General features: G+C 35.7%; 1 protein-coding gene across 1 annotated transcript in view; it reads right to left on the bottom strand.

Moving 5' to 3' along the window:
- The window catches only part of OSBPL1A (oxysterol binding protein like 1A), a 323,698-nt gene that overhangs the window by 185,893 nt on the left and 115,640 nt on the right, over positions 1 to 22,165 (bottom strand). Inside the window, exon 15 of the mRNA XM_044666526.1 lies at positions 15,720 to 15,826. Within this exon, the coding sequence (XP_044522461.1) occupies positions 15,720 to 15,826 (107 nt within the window). The remainder of the gene's footprint in view (positions 1 to 15,719; positions 15,827 to 22,165) is intronic.

Here is a 22,165-nt window from a genome sequence, read left to right as displayed (position 1 = left end):
CCCCCCCCCCCATTTCGGAGGCTGATACCCTGGCCACATTAATAAACCACACAAATATATTCAGTCGCCCTGCAATACCATCGGCTTCTTGGGACAGTTTCCCCGAATGCGAGTTTAATCCTCGGGAAGCTCTCTTTACCGTTGCTGCAGAAGCGGGTGGCAGCGGCAGCACCCTTGCTGTTACCCCCTTCCCAAGCTAGAGCACCCCTGACCCTGGGCGGCCCCGCAAGGTCTCCCAGTGTCCCGGCTCAGGCAGTTACCTTCTCCAGAGCTCAGCTCCGGATATCAGTGGCAGAGCCGTGCTAGCAGCTGCAGCCTTCGAGGTGAGCACGGGTTGCAGCTCTTCTGCAAAAAGCTTATAGCGAGAGACGAGTCAGGGTCCCCAGGAACGAAAGCGGGACAAATAGTTTCTGGCTTCGGTGGGTGCCAGCCGGCGGGCCCTGTCCTGCCCCCGGCTCCCCGAAGGAGACGATGCTCGCCAAGTCGGAGCTGCGCCCTCTGCAAATGGCCAGGGAGCTCTGCTCTTCTGGTCTGATCCTGGTCTTCTGCCCTTGGTCTCCCTCCTTCCTAGATGACAGGCGCCGAGTCACATGTAGGAAACGGGAAAGGCGGGGCAAGCCGAGATGGAGGGAGGAGCCGCCAAGAACCCTGCAAACAACCTCCCTGGAAAAGGAGCAGAACCGGGCAGCTCTCAGATTTTTCTGGGACGGAAGGAGCCTGTTACTTAAGAGGCAAGTAGTGCAGAGGCTCCGGCGAGGTCCTAAAGAGGGCGGTGTACAAGTGCACACTCAGAAAAGAAGGCTTGGCCCTGACTAGATCCTTATCACCTTCTTGGGCTCTTCCCCAGACTGCTCTGGCATCTACAGCCCCACCCCTTTAAAAAGTCAAAACAATCATCCCCTTTCCAACCCTTCCTTTGGCCAGGAAGAAAACTGCTTTGGTTTTACTCAACAGGACATGCTAAGAACCTTCCACAAAAAGCCTTATTAACAAACAACATTTGGGTCAACTTTCTGAGGAGAGAAAGGTTGTTCCTCTCAGAAAAAAAAAAAAAATTAAGGTCCATCTAGATAAAAGCATTGCTTATTAAAAAATAAAATATTTGATTTAGCAAGTTTGGATGATTGCACATTTCCTTCTAAGGTCAGCTTCCATCTATTCTGTATTTTATTATTATTATTGTTATTCCTGTTGACTCCTTAGGAGCATAGGGCCGCAACCATCTCACGCCAACGGACTCTGTTCTGGGCAACTTCCCCCAGCTGGGCCCATGTCATTCCTACTGTTTTTGTTTCATTTTCGGCAGATCTTCGCCAGGTCTGTTTTGGTCTTCCAACTTTCCTCCTCCCTGAAGGGTTCCAGCTCAATGCTTGTCTGGCTACGTTGTCTTCCGGTTTTCGTAGCGTATGTCCTATCCATCTCCACTTACGTTTCTTTATATCCTGACTAATGGGATACTGGATTGTTCTTTCCCAGAGACTAGCATTGGAGATCTTTTCAGGCCATTTGATGTTCAAGATGTGGCGTAGACATCTATTAACAAAGACCTGGAGTTTATTGGTGTTAGCGCTCGTCACTCTCCAGCTTTCTGATCCATATAGGAGGACGGCCTTTGCGTTGGTGTTGAAGATTCGGAGCTTAGGGAGGAGGGACAGTGCTTTGGAGATCCAGACAGACCACAGGGTGTTAAATGCCTGCCTGGCTTTGTTGATTCGGTTTCTGATGTCCTCATCTGCCCCACTATCCTTACTGACTATGCTACCCAAATAGGTGAAGTGGTCCGTCTCCTTGATGTTTTCTCCCTGTAGCTGGATTGGCAGGTCCTGTCTGCTGTTGACTGTGATCACCTGGTCTTCTTCCTGTTGATCTTCAGACCTGTCTTCTCCGCTTCTTCAGAGAGACGTGCAAGTTTGGCTTGCGCGTCCTGCTGCTTGTGAGATAGGAGACAGATGTCATCTGCGAAGTCAAGGTCCTCAAGCTGTTTGGTGTGAGTCCATTGAATGCCCGTATTGTTGTCCTTGGTAATTCTTCTCATGGTCCAATCTATGACTATCAAGAAGATAAGGGGCAAAAGCATGCAGCCTTGCTTCACTCCGGTCTTCACTGTGAAGGGAGCCGTCAGTTTCCCATTATGGATGACCTGGCAGGTAAAGTCTTCATATAACTGCTGGATGACGTTGGTGAGCTTCGGGGGAATGCCGTAATGCTGCATCAATCTCCAGATGATGCTTCTGTCCACGCTGTCAAATGCCTTCTCGAAATCCACGAAAGTCATGTAGAGGGGAGACTGCCACTCGATGGACTGTTCGATGATGATTCTTAGGGTGACGATATGGTCGGTGCACGATCTGTGCTGACGAAACCCTGCTTGTTCTATTCTCAGCTTCTTGTCCAAGGCCTCCTTCAGTCTTTCTAAGATGACTCTGGTCAGGATTTTGCTGGGAGCGGATAGAAGCATGATTCCTCGCCAGTTGCTGCATTGGGATAGGTCACCTTTCTTGGGTAGCTTCACCAGGTAGCCTAGTTTCCAGTCTGTCGGGACTTGTTCCTGTTCCCAGATCTTCTGCAGGAGGGGTTGTAGCATCTCCGCTGACATTTCTGGGTCTGCCTTGAGTGCCTCAGGGGGGATGCCCGTCTGGACCTGCAGCCTTACCATTTTTCATGGTCTTGATGGCTTTGATGATCTCAACTTTGGTAGGTGGGCCCGTGTTCACCTGAAGCAGTTCGGTGGCTGGTGGTATGTCCGGAACAGTTGGCGGAGGCGGTCGATTCAGTATTCTGTACACATCTATTCTGTACACATCTTAAAAATACATACTTATTATATGCCTACCTCATTAGAATGTAAGCTCTCTTTTTCCTTGAATCTCCAACATTTAGCAAAGCACCTTACATATAGTGAGCACTCCATAAAAAAGAAAAATTAACCTTTACCTCCAGTCTTAGAATGAATATCATTTCCAAGGCAGAAGAGTTGTAAGGGTTGGGCAATCTGGGTTAAGTGACTTGCTCCTGGTCACATAGTTAGGAAGTGTCTGAGGCCACATTTGAACCCTGCACCTCCCATCTCTAGGTCTGACTCTATCCACTGAACCTCCTAGCTGCCCCATCATAACTGATTATTGACCAATTCTGGCAAAGTGAAAGAAGAATCAAAGTTTGTGCACAACACAACCAATAAAGCCACTTAGATTGTAATTACACATTACAGAAAAGCCTCAATTACCCTGAATACTCATAACTGAGAGAGCTAAGTGATGAAGTGAATTAACTATTGGGCTTGGAGTCAATAAGACATTTATCTTCATGAACTCAAATCTGGCCTCAAGACTTACTGGCCATGTGACACTTAACGGTAAACTTGTTGGGAAAGATCCGGTTGTTGGGGAAAATGGAAGGCAAAAGGTAAGTGGGACAACAAAGGATGAGACAGATAGAAAGTGTTATGGAAAAAATGGACATGAACTTGGATAGTCTTCAAAAGGCAGTGGAGGAAAGAAGGCCCTCCAGTGCTATGGTCCATGGGGTCACAATCAAATACCAACTGAATTCCTGGTTAAATGGAAGAGGCAAAAGGAGAAAGGACTAACAACTTCAAACACTGATGAAAATATTTTTAAACATATCAAGCTGTTTTGTTGCATCAATGGTTACTCAATATTGACTATTATTGAAACTTTATCTGATAAATGAAATATTAACAGCATTTCAATAGTCATCACTGTAAACACAAATAATGACTATACAGGACCTATAGATGCAGCTGTTGAAACTTGTATTGGAAACCTACCTAAACCTAAGATTAGCTTTGCTGAATTGCTTTATCTTTATTTCTTCTTTTTTATTTGTTACTAGAAATAATTCTTAGGTTAGGAGTAGAAAATTCTGAAATGAAAGTGATATAAAAATAAAACATATCAATAAAATCTTATAAAAACTAAATGTGGAAAAAGTTTTACATGGATACATACGTAGAATCTATATTAAACTGCTTACTGTGTCAGGATGGGAAAGGTCAGGAAGGAGATAAAAATGAGAGGGTCAAAAGAAAAGAAAGAATTTGGAATTCTAAATTTTTAAAAATGAATGTTAAAAACTGCTTTTACATGTAGTGGGGGAAATATTATTAAAAAATTTTTTTGAAAATTTTATTTAATTAATTTAGAATGTTTTTCCATGGTTACAAGATTCCTGTTCTTTGTCTCCCTTTTGCCAATGCACAGTTCCACTGGGTTTTACATGTGTCATTGATCAAGACCAATTTCTATATTTTTGATATTTGCACTAGGGTGATCATTTAGAGTCTACATGCCCAATCATATCCTCATCAACCCATGTGATCAAGCAGTTGTTTTTCTTCCGTGTTTCTATTCCCACAGTTCTTCCTCTGAATGTGGCTAGTTTTCTTTCTCATAAGTCCCTCAGCCTTGCTCTAGATTCTTGCATTGCTGCTAGTAGAGAAATCCGTTATGTTTGATTGTATCACAGTGTATCAGTTTGTGTATAAGGTTCTCCTGGATCTGCTCCTTTCACTCTGCATCAATTCCTGGAGGTCATTCCAGTTCACATGGAATTCCTCCAGTTCATTATTCCTTTGAACACAATAGTATTCCATCACCAAGGACATCCCCTCATTTTCTAATAAAATTTTTTTAAAGAAAAAAAGAACCTAAAGAATGTGGCGTGACCCTCTGACTTGATCCAATAACAGTGCCCAACAAATGCCTTCTACATATTAGACATTAAATAAATGTCTATTGCAATGAGTTGATCTCCAGATTTATTTTTGTTTCATTTGTCTATATTCCTAAAACATATATATATACATATATATATGTGCATATACATATGCATATATATAATGAATTTAACAGAGTGGAATACTTGTTTGTTTTTCTTAAGGTCCTGCAAATTTACAAATGTAAAATTTGTAAATTTCTTGCAAAATTCAAGCATAAGCTCCATTCATAAATTTGTGACAGTCTCCAAAATGAAAGATGGATTCTTTTCTCCAAATACTAATCTTAGAGTCCTTATAGGTTAATTAGAGGGATAATTTTAGCATTGATTATGCTAAGTTAGTCTAGACCAATGATTCCCAAAGTGGGCGCTACCGACCCCTGGTGGGTGCTGAAGCAATCCAGGGGAGGCAGTGATGGCCACAGGTGCATTTCTTTCCTATTAATTGCTATTAACATTTTTTAAAAATTAATTTCCAGGGGGCTAAGTAATATTTTTTCTGGAAAGGGAGCGGTAGACCAAAAAAGTTTGGGAACCACTGGTCTAGAAACTACTTTAGAACATATTCATTAAGTATCTATTATGTTCGAGGAAATGCATAGGTTCTGGAGAATAAAATATATAACAAGTCTTGCTCTTAAAAAGCTTGGACTCTAAAATATTAAATCATGGTTTTTAGCGAGTGGTAGATTTTATTTTAAAATAATGCAATTCTTTACACATAACCTTGGCTTAACTTGGAATAAACTTGGTAAGCTCCCTATTTGTCATGTGAGTAATGTCAAGGGGAGTTAGTTCCATAATAATAATGATTTACAAAGTGCTTTTCTCATAAAAACATGACAAGTATATCATTCAAGTATTAACTCTATTTTAAAGATTAAGAAATTAGAAGAAGAGAATCATCACTTACATGCTATGTATTGTTATAGGTACTATGCTAAGTAATTTATAAATACTATCTCATTTGATAATTTGAGGATCATCTATTACCCAGTTGATAAATGGTCAATGGAAATGAGTGTGCAGTTTTCAAGAGAAGAAATAAAATCTATCTTTAACCAGAAAATCTGTCAAAATACATTTATTAAGCATCTACTAAGTGCCAGGCACTAAACTAATGTAGGGATGAAAAAAGAGCCAATTGGCAATCCTTATCTTCAAGGAACTCACAATCTAATGGGGGGGAAAACAGGAAAACAACCATGAACAAAAGGAGGTATATATAGAATAAATGGGAAATAATTAAAAGAGGGATGGTACTAAAATTAAGAGGGTTTGGGGAAAGGCTTCCCTATAGAAGATATTTCCATTAGGACAGCTTTGAAAGAAGCAAGTAGGCTTCAGGAGGGAAAGCATTCTAGAGAAGGGGAACAGCCAGAGAATTATGTTCAGAGCCAAGAGATGCAGTGTCTAGTTTGTGAAACATCAAAGAGGCCAATGTCACTGGACTGAGGATTAGTTGGCAAAGAGTAAGGTACAAGAAGATTAGAAAATTGAGAGGGCAGGAAATGAGGATTAGATTATGCTGGACTTTGAATGCCAAAAAGGAATTTGTATTGGACCCTAGAGGTGATAGGGATCCACTGGAGTTTATTGAGTTGGGTGGAGGCAAGATGGTACAGTATGTGCTTTCAGAAAATCACTTTGGCAACTGAATGGAAGATTGATTAGAATGGCAATATGAAAAAAATGCTCCAAATAATTAACAATTAGAGAAATGCAAATTAAAACAACACATTTTTCAGAGTTGCAAATCTGACAATGACGAATGTCAGAGGTACTGAGGAAAAAAGGTCACATTCATGTTGTTCTGATGGAGCTGTGAGCTAGCTATTCTAGAAAGCAATTTGGAATTTTGCCCCATAAGTTGCTAAGTGTAAATATTCTTTGACCCACCAATACCATTATGAGGCCCATACCCCAAAGAAATCTAAGAAAGAAAATAAGGTCTTATATGTCAAAAAATAAACAACTTTTTGTGGTGACAAAGAATTAAAAACTAAAAAGCTACCCATGAATTGGGGAATGGCTGAACAAGTTATGATGTATGAATATAATGGAATGCATTATACTGTAAGAAATGAAGAGAAAGTTTCAGAGAAACCCAAGAGGACATATATAAAGTGATATGAAGTGAGCAGACTGAAAACAATTTATACTATAACATCGACACTGTAAAAATGATCAAACTTCTTAAATCTTTTGAAGTTGTTCAATGAACTGACAATCATGATTCCAGAAGGCAGATGACAAATATTGCTACTCACCTCCTGAAAGAAATGATGGATTAATATGCAGAATGAGATACATTATTAGACACAGCCAACATTCTCTCTCCAATCTTACCCAGAGGTGGGGGTGGGGGAGGAGATAACAAAAAATAAATAAATGCATGATAATTTTTTTATTTAAAAAAGAAAAGAAAAAAAAAGAAATTGAGAATAAGTTTTAACAACTTTCCCAAATTTAAACTGATAGTATCAATGCCAAGATTTCCGACCAAAATCCTAGGACTTCAAGTCCAGCTCTAACTAGGTCTGAAATAGCTCTAATACATTTCTCTCAAAAAATAAAAAGTATTTTTTAATGCTTTTTGTTTTCAAATCATAACTTCTTGCTCCCTATGACCACTCCCAAATTCCCCCTACAATCATCCTCCTTTTGCCTCCTTTGAAATTTATTCTATCCAAATTTATGGCAAATTCCTGAATCTGGTAGATCATTATCAATAAAACTCTCTCAGGACATTCTCCATTTCTTTGGTTTTTCTTTTTTTAAACAATAAGTTCTATTCTTGGATCATAGTATTCCTTTCAAACAAAACTCCTGACTTTATATTAGAAACTTCAAAATACATATTGATATTCCTTCAAATATTCTAAGTTATGAGTTCCTCAATCTAATGAACGACCAGGACTTAAATCTTAAAATTCTTCTTCGGTACACATAGGAGTGGTCATATTTTTGATCTTCCGTTGCCTATTAACTAGTGTCCCAGGCCCAAGACACTATCTAGGTCCTCTTCTCTTTTCTCTCTCTATGTTCTTACTTGACAATTTTATCAGTTTCCCATGGGTCCAATGATTATCTATATTCAAATAATTAGCAGATCTATATCTAGTCTAGCTTCTAACCAAAGCTCCAGTCCTGCAATATCAATTGCCGATAGAAAATTTTGAATTTAATGACCAACAGATACCTTAAACTCACAAGATTCAAAACAACTCATTTTTCTTTCCCTTCAAAACCAGCTGTAATTTTTTATCGTGGGCTTTATCATTCAGATTTTTGTCATATCTGACTCTTTTGACCTTATGTGGGGTTTTCTTGGCAAAAATTCTGGAGCACTTATCCATTTCCTTCTCCAGTTCATTTTACAGATGAGGAAACTGAAGCCAGCAGAGTTAAGTGACTTACCCAGGGTCAGACAGCTAGGAAGTATCTGAGACTAGAGTTGAACTGAGGAAGATGAGTCTTCCTGGCTCCAGATCAGGCATTCTACTCACTTTGCTATGTCTTACAACACAATAGGATTCTACCATATTCATATACTGTAACTAGTTCAGCCATTCCAATGGCTGTTTCCAATTCTTTGACTCAACTAAAAGAGCTCCTATAAATGTTTTTGTACATGAGTCCTTTTGTTTTTTCTTTGTACATCTGGGATATACGACTAGTAGCTGTACTGCTGGATCAAAGCATATGCACAGTTTAGTAGATTTGGGGGCATAGTTCCAAGATGGTTTCTAGAATGACTGAACCACTTCACAGATCCACATTAAAATATCTTTCTTCCCCACAGTTCCTCCAGCATTTATCATTTTCCTTTTTGTCAAATTAGCCAGTCTAATGTGTGTACCACAGAGTTGTTTGAATTTGCATTTTTCTAAGTATTAGTAACAATTTTTTAAATATGACTTTTTTATAAGTTGGATTTCTTCCTCTGAAAATGGCATATTGATACTCTGAACATTTTACAAAAGGGACAATGGCTCTAATTCTTATAAATTTGAATAAGTTTATGTATATGTGTGCACATATATATATAAACATTTTGTAGATGTATATATAAAATCTTAGAAAGGAGACCTTTATCAGAGAAACTTGCTGCAAACATTCTTTTCCCAATTTCCTATTTCTCATCTAATTTTAGCTCTAGGGATTTTGTGCAAAAACATTTTAATTTTATGTAATCAAAACTGTACTACTTTCTCTTGTTAATCTCTTGATTGCTTGTGTGGTCACAAATTCTTCACCTATTTAAAGATTTGACAGGTAATTTCTTTCACGCCCCTCTGATTTGCTTATGATGTCAATCTTTACTAAATTACATCCCTATTAAGAGCTTTTTCTAATATACAATATAAGATGTTGGTCTATACCTAGTTTCTACCAGACTACTTTCCAGTTTTCCTAACAGGTATATTGAATAGTGAATTTTTACACTATCAAACACTAAGTTGCTGTGATCATATACTTTTGTATATGTGTACTTAGCTCAATCTCTGGACACCAAACTGTTTTGATGATTATGGTTTCGTGAGTTAGTCTGTAATCAGATACTGATCCTACCCCTCATTTCCCATTTTTCCTCACTGACTCCTTTAATATTTTTAACCTTTATGAAACTAAAAAACTTTGAGTAAAGAGTATTTTGTCATTTTATTCCAATAAGTCCTGCATGCATGTTGGTAGGAAGACTCCTAAATATTTTATACACTCCTTAATTATTTTAAATGGAATTCATATTTCTATCTCTTTCTACTTGACTTAATATTCAGAAATGCTGGTGATTTCTGTGAGTATAATTTATATCCTTAAACTTTGATGGAGTTGTAAATTATTTTAATTAATTTTTTATCTCACTCACTCCATGTTTTCTAAATAGCCATTTTATTATCTGTAAAATGTGATGGCTTTGTTTGCTCTTTATCTTATCTTATTGCTATCCTCATATTTCTAGTTGACTAGTTAATGGTAATGGTAATAATGTCCATCGATTGGGTAATGGCTGAACAAATTGTGATATCTGATGATAATGGAATATCATAGTGCTGAAAGGGATAATGAACTGGAAGAATTCCATGTGAACTGGAAAGACTTCCAGGAATTGATGCAGAGAGAAAGGAGCAGAACCAGAAGAACATTGTACACAGAGACTGATACATTATGGCACAATTGAACGTAATAGACTTTTCTACTAGCAGCAATGCAATGATCCAGAGGAATTTATGAGAAAGAACACTATTCCACATCCAAAAAAAGAACTGTGGGAGCAGAAACTCAGAAGAAAAACATATGATTGATCATGTAGTTCAATAGGGATTTAATTAGGGTTTTGGTGTTAAAAGATCACTCTACTGCAAATATGAATAACATGGAAATAACAATGATACAAGTATAACCCAGTGGAACTGCTTGTCAACTCTGGAAGGGAGGAAGGAAGAGGGGTGGGAAAAATTATGAATCATGTAACCATGGAAAAATATTACAAATAAATTATAAAATAATGGAAACCCTTGCTTTATTCTTCATATTGGAAAGGCTTCTCTACTTTTATTATCCCTATTAATAAGATATTGCTTATCATTTTAAGGAAAGTTCCATTCATTCCTACATGTTCTAATGTTCTAATGTTTTTAATAGGTATGGGTGCTGTAATCTAAAAAAGTTTTATCAGCATTTATTAAACTAATAATATAATTTCCATTTTTTTAAATTATCAACATGGTCATTTAGGCTTATAGTTTGTCTAACGCTGAATTGTCCTGTCGACATGGAATCTAGAGACCCTAAACTTGTGGCCTCGTGAGATCTGATGAACCTCAAGTTTTAGGACTAGCTTGTAGGTTGGAGACCCCCAAAGCTTGTGCTTGTTCCCATGAGAATCTACCCGAAAAGGAATCTCAGGCTAGTAGTTACAGACTGAATAATGGACCCTAGGGTAAAAGCTAAGTGACTCTTTATCACAGTAGGCAGCACATCAGTCTCATAAGCTGAAGGTCCTGAGTTCGATCCCTGAAAGGGGGATGTGGCACAATGGGATAAGCTTCTAAGGCAAAAGAATCACTTAACTTTTACCCTAGGGTCCATTATTCAGTCTGCAACTGCTAGCCTGAAATTCCCTTCAGGGTGGATTCTCATAGGAAAAAGCACAAGCTTTGGAGGTCTCCAACCTACAAGCTATTCCTAAAACTTGGGGTTCATCAGATCTCACTAGGCCACAAGTTTAGGGTCTCTAGATGCCATGCTGACAACCCCTTAATAGTATAAATCCAGACTGATCATAGTGCATGATCTTTAGGTTATTGTTATAATCATCTACTTATACTTAGTTTAAAATTTTTGTATCAATATTCATTAAGAAAATGGTCTATAGACTTCTTGATGTTTTGGCTTTTCCTAGTGTAGGTATCAATACTATTTTTGCCCCAAAGAAGGAATTTTGTAATACCCCTTTGGGTATTTTTAAGAGTTTATGTAGTATTAAGTTATTCTTTAAATGTTAGGTAGAATTTGCATATAAATTCATACAGTTCTGGGATATTGTTCTTGGAATGTTAATAGCTTCTTTTTTCAATTATAAAGTCATTTAAGTATAATATTTCCTATCCTGTTAATGTGGGCTATTTATATATTTTTAAATTTTCATTCATTTTACTTAGATCATTAATTTTATTGCATGTAGTTGGGTAAAACAGCTCCCAATAATTTCTTTTATTTCCTCTTACTTATTTTATAAACTCATATTTTTCTCCCCATTTTTAAGCTGGTAATTTTCTTCTTTGAAATCAAATTAACTAATGACTTATCTAATTTAAGGTTTTTTCAAAGAAAGAACTCTAATATTATTTATCAGTTCAATGGTTTTTGCTTTTTACTTTCAATTTTTAATCTCTCCTTTGATACTTTAAAGATTTCTGTTTTGGTATTTAATTGAGAGGAGTTTAAATATTGGTTTTGTAGTATTTTATAGGTATGACATATTCATTGATCTATTCTTTCTCTTTTATTTAAAAAAAGAGTTTAGAGATAATTTTCCCCCTAAATATTGCTTTGTCTCTCTTCTATTAGTTTAGTGTGTATTCTCATTGTTATTTCATTCATCTTTAATGAAATAATTTCTATGAATTTGTTCTTTAACCCACTCATTCTTTAGGACTGTTATTTGGTTTCTAATTATCTTAATCTTTGATTATAAGAAGCCCTTTATTAAATGTAATTTTAAGGAATTATTGTTAATAAAAGATAGGATTACTATTTGCTTTTTCTGTATTTTTCTGCCCAATATACAAACCCAATTTTTGTGAACGGGCCATGAATGGCTGAAAAATAGTTCTTCTGTTCCTGTTTGATATTCTCTAAAGATCTATCTCATCAAAATTTTCTAAAATTGTATTCAAATCTTAAACTTCTTTCTTGTTTATTTTTGGGATAGATTTGTTTACGTCTGAGGGAGGTAAACTAAGGTCCCTTACTATTATAGTTTTACTGTTCATGTCTTTTGGTAAGTTTCATTTTCACACATTTCATTTTTACTTTAAAAATGCTTTAAAAAGATGCTAGGACCAGTTGGTCCATACATTTAATATTGAAATTAATCAACTGTCTGTTACTCTCAACAAAAATGTTTTCCTGTTTTTCTCTTATGATTAAGCCTATTTTTCCTGTTAATTTTTCTGAGTTCATGATTGCTAACTGCCTTTTTTAACTTTATCTGAACTATAATGTATTCTACTTCAGGAATTTATTTTAACTCTATGTGGATATTTTCATTTCAAGTATGATTCTTGTAAACAATATATTGTTGGATTCTGGTTTCTAATCCATTCTACTAGCCTCTTTAACCTTTTTTTAATCCATATGGTTTCTTGTTCATGTTTTCCTTTTTATGTTTCTCTTGACTCACCTGTTTGTATGCCAACTTTTCTATGCAAAACTGGTCTTTTCATAAAGATTATTCATAAGACCTCTATTTCATTCAAAGTTCATTGTTTTCCTGTAGTATTATACTTGTTTTGATAGATAGGTTATACTTTGTTTTAAACCTAGTTAATTTGTCTTCTGTAAAATTTCAAGGTCTCCGTTCTTTTGAAGTGGGGGTTGCTAAATCTTGTGTGATCCCATCTGTGGCTCCTCAGTATCTGAATTTATTCTTTCTGATTGCATTTAATATGTTTTTCTTGAACTGGGAACTTTGCATTTAGGCTATATTATTATCAGGAGTTTTCACTTTGAAGTTCCTTTCAGGATTCTTTTAGTGGATTCTTTCAATTTCTACTCTGACTTCTGTTTCTAAGATATTTAGATGGTTTTCTTTAACAAATTTCTTGAAATATAACATCTAAGTTCTTTTTTATGTTCATAGCTTTCAAGTATTCCAGTGATTCTTAAATTATATCTCCATCATCTGTTTTCAAGGTTAGTTAGTTTTCACATTGGATATTCAGGATTTTCTTAAATTTTTCATAATGACTTTTTTTTCTTATGTTTCATGGAGACATTAGCTTCTATTTGGTCAACTGTAATGTTTCATGGAGATGTTAGTTTCTATTTGGCCAACTGTAATTTTCAGGAGTTATTTTCTTCAATAAGGTTATCAATTATTTTTTCATATCTTTCTTTCCTAGCTCTTTATTTTTTTCCCTCTACTGCTATAATTTGATTTTTAATATCACCTTTTAAACTGGTTGTTACAGGTTTATTTGTTAGACTAAAGACTAGAACTAAGTCATCCCTCTGCTACTCAGTTCAGAGTCAGAGAGTTATATTTCCTGAACTTCTTTCTTGCTGGATTCACAGTTAAGGTTTACATTTGTGATCTTTCCTATCCACCCTGTATTTGTGACTCAGAACTGGGTAGTAAGTAACAGAGTTGCCAGAGAGCACCTGTTCCTGCACAGGGATTACCTGAGATCTCATTCTCTCCTGGTTCCTTGTCTTGGCCCTCTTTCAGTTCTTCGGAGCTGGAATGCTCTATGCTGAACTCACTCCTGATCAGACACTTTCCCTAGTAGTATCTGTACTCTAGCTGTTCCTCTAAGCTGCCCTGGGTGGAAAAAAATGACTCACTATGACTTTTTTTTTTTACTTTCTCAATCAGAATTTAAGTCCAGTGCATTTTCAATATTTTTGAGAAGGAACAGTGGGGATCTAGGTTGTAGGAGGCTAGATGGTTTAGTGAAAAAGCATTTCTTGACTTGGGCAGTCAAGAAAACCTGAGTTCCAATCTAGCCTCAGACATTTCCTAGCTGTGTGGCTCTGGGCAAGTTAACTAACTTCTGTTTGCCTTAATCCAATGAAGAAGGAAATGGCAAACTATTATAGAATCTCTGCCAAGAAAATTCCATAAGGGGTCACAAAAGCAGTCTGACACTAATGAACAAGTGAACAAAGCTGTATTGCTCTTTCTCAGATATATTTAATCCATCTATTTTCACACTTCTCTTAAGATCATTAAGACACAACAGAACCATTCTTAAGCCTCCTGTCCCATTAGACTCCTTCTGAGACACCCAATGATGACAGGTTTCAGAGGAAACAAATATACCCCACCTCCCATATTAGAAGATAAATAATTTATCTTTGTTTGGTCCTTTTTAATGTTCATTAATGTTTTCTTTTTGATATTTCTGTTTCACTCCAATCTTTAAACTTCAATTTTCAGTCTTTTTGCTTGATTTTAATATTTCTTGTTGTCTCATGGACTCTTTGGCTTCAGTTTGGTTTATTTCTTAGTTGGGCAAGGTTTTGTATCCCTTGTGCCAAGCAGTTACTTACATTTCCAATTCCTTCTTCCATAGCTCTTATTTCTTTTATAACTCATTTTGTTTCCATTATTTTTCCCTCAAGTACTCTCATTTCATTTAAAAAATATTTTAGCCCCTTTTTTCAAATTCCTGTTACATCTCTTCTAGGAATTCCAGTTTAATTTGTCCCTGGGTTATGTTTTAATTTGAGGCTTTGCTTTGTAGGTATTTTATATACATTTAATTATGTGTGCTGTCTCATTTTTTAGAATTTAAGTTCCTAAAAGGAGTTATTTTTTCTTTGTATTACCTATTAGCAGAGTACCTAGCACAAAGTATGAGATTAAACAAATACTAATGATTGACTGTTGATTATAACCACCTGTGACATTCTTAAATTTCTTCTGATGAAGAAAAACAAATAAATCATAAGAATCTGCCAACTGTATGATAAAGAACTTCATCACTTAGGGACTCAATTTCCTCATCTGTAAAATGAAGGGATCAGCCTAGTTGACCTCTAAGGTCCCTTGAAACCTCAACATTCTGAGTTTATGAGCAGCTAAAATAACTAGAGGCATAGGTCTGAGTTACTATCCCACTCAGAGTCCTTTAGTTCCTTATTGCCCCTAGGATACAATATAGACTGCAGTGCTTTTTACTTAAGCCTTTCCACATTCTGGCTCCAACTCACTTTTCCATTCTAATTTCATATCATTACCTTTGATACACTATATAATGCGGCCAATTTTCAGCAGCAAATTCACTGATACAAGCTATTCCCCAAACTTGGCATTTCATCTTCTATTTCTACAATGGGAGAGGCTTTATAGCTGAAAGGGACTCCCTTCTCTGTATAACTTCCTTCAAGGCTCAGCTCAGGTAACTAATTCCTCTCAGAAACCTTTCTGCATGTTCCTAGTTGTGAAAGTTTTCTTTATTCAAATTATTAAAAACAGTCTTCCCCCAACCAAAAAGAAACAAACAAAAACCCAACAATTTCTGATTTCTATGAAGATGCTAAAAATTCACTGTACCACTTAAATAATGAAAATGCAAGACTTTTACTAATATTTTAGCCTTTGGGTCCTATAGTAGGAGACTACAAGTACATAACTTTGGGTTACTTGACATGCAGTACTCTCCTAGCACTAGCCATAAGAAATGTCTGATATGCTGATATGGCACCAAAATAATTCTGAGATAATTTAGTATCAAAATACCTACCCCTTCTTGTTTGGTGAAGAGATTAATACAATCATTTAAAGCGGCACAAGTTTCTCCAGAGGCTTCAGAGACAGCTTCAACTTTCTGAAGAAATGATGGAAGGATTTCTATAAATGGAAAAAATTACAAATAATGGGATTTTAGCCACTCTGGTGTTATACAAATAGCTTCAAATATTGTTGTTTTAATTCTGCCTTTGAACTATAGTGAGCAAATTATACAGGCCATTGTTATTATCAATCATACTACTGATTGAGGCCTACTGAATACTAGTTGTTGAGACAGATATATAGATATATATGCAAGGTTTTAATAAGAAGAACCATTCAATTTGTTTCAAAAATCCAACTTTACAAATATTGCCTCAGATACTTACTAGCTATGTGATCCTGGGCAAGTCACTTAACCCTGTTTGCCTCAGTTTCCTCATCTGTAAAATGAGCAGGAGAAGGAAATGGCAAACTATCCAGTATCTTTGCCTAGAAAAACCCCAAATGAGTTGTGAAGAAGCAGACGTGACTGGGTAAAATAAAGGTGGGGAGGGGGTCACAGGCAGGTAGCACAATGGATAGAATGGTAGGCCTGCAATCAGGAGGATTTGGGTTCATATCTGACCTCAGACCCTAGGCAAGTCACTTAACCCCAAATGCCTAGGCTTTACTGCTCTTCTGCCTTAGAACTGCTATAATTAGTTTCAATTCTAAGATAGAACAGTTTTTTAAAGTGTTTAGAGAATTGTACAATAATAATAATGCACTTTGCATATCATTTCATTTGAACCTAATCACAAACTAGAGAACTAGGTGCTATTATTATCCTTGTTTTATGGATGAGGAAACTAAAATTGAGAGAAGTTAAAGCTTTGCTCAGGGTCACAGAGTAACTATGCATTTGGGACAGTATTTGAATAAAGGTTTTTCCCGATTCCAAAGCCAAAACTCTATTTACTGTGCAACTATCTATCTATATAATCAAGCATTTAGTACAATGTAATACATATGATGAATATTTAATTATGTATTATCTGAAAAATGCGTAAATGATGTATCAAAAACAGGCATAATTAGGAAGGAAAAGAGAAGAATACAAGTATTTACATATTGCCTACTATGTGTTGGGCACTGTGCTAAGCATATTTTTTTACAAATATTATTTTATTTGATCCTTCAATAGCCCTGCAAGGAAGGTGCTATTATTATCCTAATTTTACAGTTGAGGAAACCGAGGCAAACAGAGATTAAAATGATTCGCCTAGCATCATAAAGCTAATGAGTATCTGAGGTCACATTTGAACTCAGGTCTTCCTGAGTTCAGACCCATCCCTCTATCCACTACACTACCAATGCCTCTATAAATTTTCAAATAAAGCACATATGTTGCTAAAACATATAGCTGACTTTATTTTTTTGTTTGTTTTTTTAATATTTTTGTAATTTGTTTCTAGGACCTGAATTGGCAGAAAATTCCTAAGAAAAAATCACAAGTAACAGCAAGCCCAGCCAACTTTGTGGTAAAAAAACTAGGTTAAAAGTTACTTAATTTCACTGTAGAGCTACAGTTTCCAAAAAACAACCCACATACACAATTAACAGAGCCTAGTGAGCTTCCCTAGTAGAAGACAATATTTTTTGTGGGTGCTTAATATTTGATATTTATACTCTGTTATTTAACAGGAAATAAAATATCTATAGGAAAGTACCTATACCTATTATGAACTGTCATGGCTAAAAGACAACAGTTAATATGTTTCTAAATATACAAATAGTCACCAGTTTACCATGAATTCTGAAGATTTTTAAATGAAAAATAACTTTTACAAAGATGAAAATTGCTTTGAGAGCCCATGTAAAATGTTTATAGTTTAATTATGATACCAGGTTACACTTACAATTTGGGAAATTATAAACTTAAAGATTACAAGACCTACAGAAAGTATATTGCTTTTCAGCAGTTTCAATGATTTTCTAAACAAACTATCAAAAGGATACTTTATAGAAGTAACAAAACTGAATCTGAGAATAAAAGAGTTAAACTATCAAGGGAAATAATGGGAAAAAATGGTAGAGATGAAGGGGGAATAACAATTCCAGACTTCAAGCTATATTATAAAATAGCTATATTTAGAACAATCAATCAATCAAAAAACATTTATTAGGTGTCTCCTAATGCTAGTGTCTACATTACGCTAAGTGCTAGAAATGAAAAAAAAAAGGCAAAAGACGGCCCTTGCCCTCAAAGAGCTAACAATCTAAAGGGATAGACAATATGCAAATAAATACACACACACACACACACACACACACACACACACACACACACACACAAGAAGTTACAAATGGGATAAATAGGAAAAATTAACAGAGGGAAGGCACTAAAATTAAGAGGTTTGGGGAGGGCTTCCTATAAAAACCAAGATTTTACTTGGAACTTAAAGGAAACCAGGGAGGTCAGCAGTCAAAGAAAAGAAGGGAGAGAATAATGCTGGGGAACAGCCAGGGAAAAGTCCCTGAGCAGAGTAATGGAAAGTCTTATTCATGGAACAGCCAGGAATTCAGTGTCACTAGATGGAAGACATGTCCAGGAGACCGGTATAAGAAAACTAGAAAGGTAGGAGTAAATAACGTAATAAAGGGCTTTAAATGTTAAATAAAGCATTTTCTATTTTCTCCTAATGGCAACAGGAAGCCACTGGAATTTGTTGAATGAAGGAAGGAAACATGATTTGATCTGTGTTTTTGAAAAATTGTTTTAGTGGCTAAGAATGGATTGGAGAGGGAGAGACTTGAGGCAAGCAGACCAACCAGCAGACTACTGCAATAATCAGGCATAGGTGATGAAGGCCTGCACTAGCAGAAAGACTGATAAAATAGATAAACTTTTTAGCTAATTAATTAAAAGGAAAGCAGAAAATCAAATCAATAAAATTGCAAATGAGCAATGTGCTATCATAGAGCACAAGTAGAAGAGATTAAAAAAAAAGAATAATCAGAACATATTATGTGCAGTTATATGCTAACAAAATGGAGAACACCAAGAAAATGTGGAATACCTTCAAAAATTTCAAAATATCCAAACTAGCATTAAGAGTAGGTAGAGATCTTAACTAATCCATTTCAGAAAAGGAAATAATCTGCAAAGAAATAATCAAAGAAAAAATTTCCTGGAGCTGATGGATTCATAGGAGAATTCTATCAAACTTTTCTTTATGAAAGAAGTTAATACCCAGATCTCACAACTTATCCTCAAAAATTAAAAAGAATTTAACCAGAATCCTTTTATGAGACAAATATAAGTCCTAATTCCTAAACCAGGGAAAGACAGCACACAGAAAGAAAACTACAAGCCAATATCATTAATGACCATTGATTCAAAAAGTTTATATAAAATCTTATCAAGTATCCCATAGTGATATATCTAAGAATTCATTCATGGAAGGGGGGGATAGACCAGCAAAGATTACCATTTGATCTCTACCAAATTACCTTCCAAACAACTTTAATATAACTAAAATTCTGGAGTAGCACTCATAAAAGGATGAAAGTGAAATGATTTTTCAGCCCAAAATAACTCAAAAGGTCAGCATGAAAGGTCTATCCCACTGGATAGGATGGAATTGGAAATGGAATAGGGACTAGAATGTCAAGGCAAGTCCTCCCTCAGAAAACCTACACAGGCATTGGGGGCAGCTAAATCAGCAGCAACTGCTTCCAGAGCTCTTTGTCACAGACAGTAAGAGGGTCAGTCAGGAGATTACAGGGAGTCCCATTGCTGGTTCTGGGTGCAGGACTCTGCTGCACAGCCCATACACAGATCCAGGTTGCAGTCCTAGGTCACAATCCCAAGGTGAGGAGGACCACTAGTCGCCACAGGGTAGCTGATGACCATGGTCACAGTTCCAGGGTGGAAAAGGGTGATTATGGTTCCTCAAAGATCAGAACAGAGGCCCAGGAAATATTTAAAAATATCTCTTCTTCAATCATCCTACCTTAGAAGAACTGAAAACTTAAAGATTCCCAGAGCTACCTCTGAAGGCAACTGTGTAATGAACCTGAATCTTGGGATAGTGCCCCCTTCACCACAGGAATGGAGACTACTTGTAACAAATTTTTAAAGTTAAGAGTCAATGGGGCAGCTAGGTTGCTCAGTGGATAGAGAGCCACACCTGAAGATCAGAGGTCCTGGATTCAAATGTGACCTCACATACATCCTACCTAAGTGATTCTGGGAAAATCTTCATAACCCCCAATATTCAAGACTGAGTCTAAATCAGAAGGTAAGGGTTTAAAAAAAAAAGTTATAACACAAGTGTAAGAATGGAAAATGAGCCAGAAAAAGAAAAAGAAAGAAACTCAACACAGAAAATTATTTTAGTAACAGTGAAGACCAAAAACTCAGAAAGAAGACAATAAAGTCAGTACTGTTATATTTAAAGATCCCAAGAAAAATCTGAATTGGTCTTAAGCTCAAAATGAATTACTGGAGGAGCTCAAAAAGTATTTTAAAAATTAAATAAGAGGTAGAAGTCCTTTATGTTATCTAGTTGAAAAGTTTGTTCCTTTTCAGATCTTTTGACAGTACTTTAGTTCTTCCCTTTGCCCTATTAAATTATACCCTCATTAAACATATATGTATACATTTTTTATATCCCATATCTGGTTGTATGATGTTTGAGGCCAGGGATTCTTATATTCCCAAGACCAATAAAAGCATTTGGCATGTCAAATAGATTGTTTTCTCAAGTCCTTTATAAATTTCTTGAAGTCATAATGCCTTGCATTATAAGTATTCATTATTTTACTGCTTAATTTATGTAATATTATAAGCAATTCCACAAAATAACATGAAGCATATATGAAAATCCAAACGCATTAAAATTTTATTGAGTATAATCTATGTTCATAGGATTGTACTTTGTGTACTATGTTATCTATATGATTGTAAGCAAATAAAAGGAACTATACTTTCTATATTTTAATGCTTACTCATCTAATTATTTATTATGTTACAGTGAATCTGAGTATGAATAGAAGATCTCAAAAAGGGTTTTAAAAATTAAATAAGAGAGGTAGAAGAAAAATTGGGAAAAGAAATGAAAGTGACACAGGAAAATCATGAAAAGAGAGTCAACAGTTTGTTAAAGGAGGCACAAAAAATACTGAAGAAAATAATACCTTAAGAAAACAAAACAGGCCAGTTGTTAAAAGAGGCATAAAAACCTACTGAAGAGAACTTCTTAGAAAAGCAGAACTGGCCAAATGGGAAAAGATATATAAAAATTCTCTGAGAGAACTCGTTAAAAGGTAAAATTAGCAATATGGAAAGAGGCAAAAAATACACTGAGTTAAAGTAACTTCTTAAAAAACTGAAATTGGCCAAATGGAAAAAGAGATACAAAAGTTCATGGAAAAAAAGAATTTCTTAAAAATTAAAATTGAGGTAGATCAGTGGAATAGACCAGTGATGGGCAAACTACAACTGGCAGGCCAGATGCGGCCCCCTGAAATGTTCTATCTGGGGTGTGACATTATTCCTAATCTGACAAGTACAATGAGTAGGATACAATACAATGAAACTATGAAAGAGTTGCCTTAGAAACAGACTGATAGATGAGCATTTCCTTTCCTTTGGCCCCCTCTTTAAAAAGTTTGCCCATCATTGGAATAGACTATCTATACAATATATAGTAGCAAACAACCACAGTTAGTATTTGATAAATCCAAAGATGCAAGCTTTTGAGACAAGAAATTACTATTTGATAAAAACTATTGGGAAAAGTAGAAAAAAATAATGGCAGAGCCTGAGTATAAACTAACATCTCATAACTTATGCCAAGATAAGTTATGGATACATTATGGATATGGGAGTTAGACATAAAGAGACCTACCTTTAATAAATTAGAGGAACATCAGAGAAGAATTTATGACCATTCAAGAGACAGAAACTATTATAGGATATAAAATGGATAACTAGGATTATATTAAACTACAAAGTCTTTACACAAATAATACCAATTCAACCAAGATTAGAAGAAAAAGAGAAAGGTAAGGAGAAAATTTTATAGCAAATTTAACTGATAAAGGTCTTATTTCTCAAATATATAGGGAACTGAGTAAAATTTATAAGAATACAAATCATTCCCCAACTGATAAATGGTCAAAGGATATGAACAGGCAGTTTTCAGATGAAGGAATCAAGGCTGTAAATAATCAGATGAAAAATATTTTAAATTCCTCTTGATTAAAGAAATGCAAATTTAAAAAAATATGAGATACCATCTCACACCTATCAGATTGGCTAATATGACAGAAAAAGAAAATAAATACTAGAGTGTATGTGGGAAAATTGGGACACTAATGCACTGCTGGGTAGAGTTATAAACTGATCCAATCATTCTTTTTTTTAAATTCTTCTAATTTTTAAAATTTTCATATTATTCATTTTCATAA

The sequence above is a fragment of the Gracilinanus agilis genome, chromosome 1, assembly GCF_016433145.1.
Source record: "Gracilinanus agilis isolate LMUSP501 chromosome 1, AgileGrace, whole genome shotgun sequence".
Taxonomy (NCBI): domain Eukaryota; kingdom Metazoa; phylum Chordata; class Mammalia; order Didelphimorphia; family Didelphidae; genus Gracilinanus; species Gracilinanus agilis.
The sequence above is the reverse complement of the archived record's forward strand: the minus strand, read 5'-3'. Positions and strand labels throughout refer to the sequence as shown.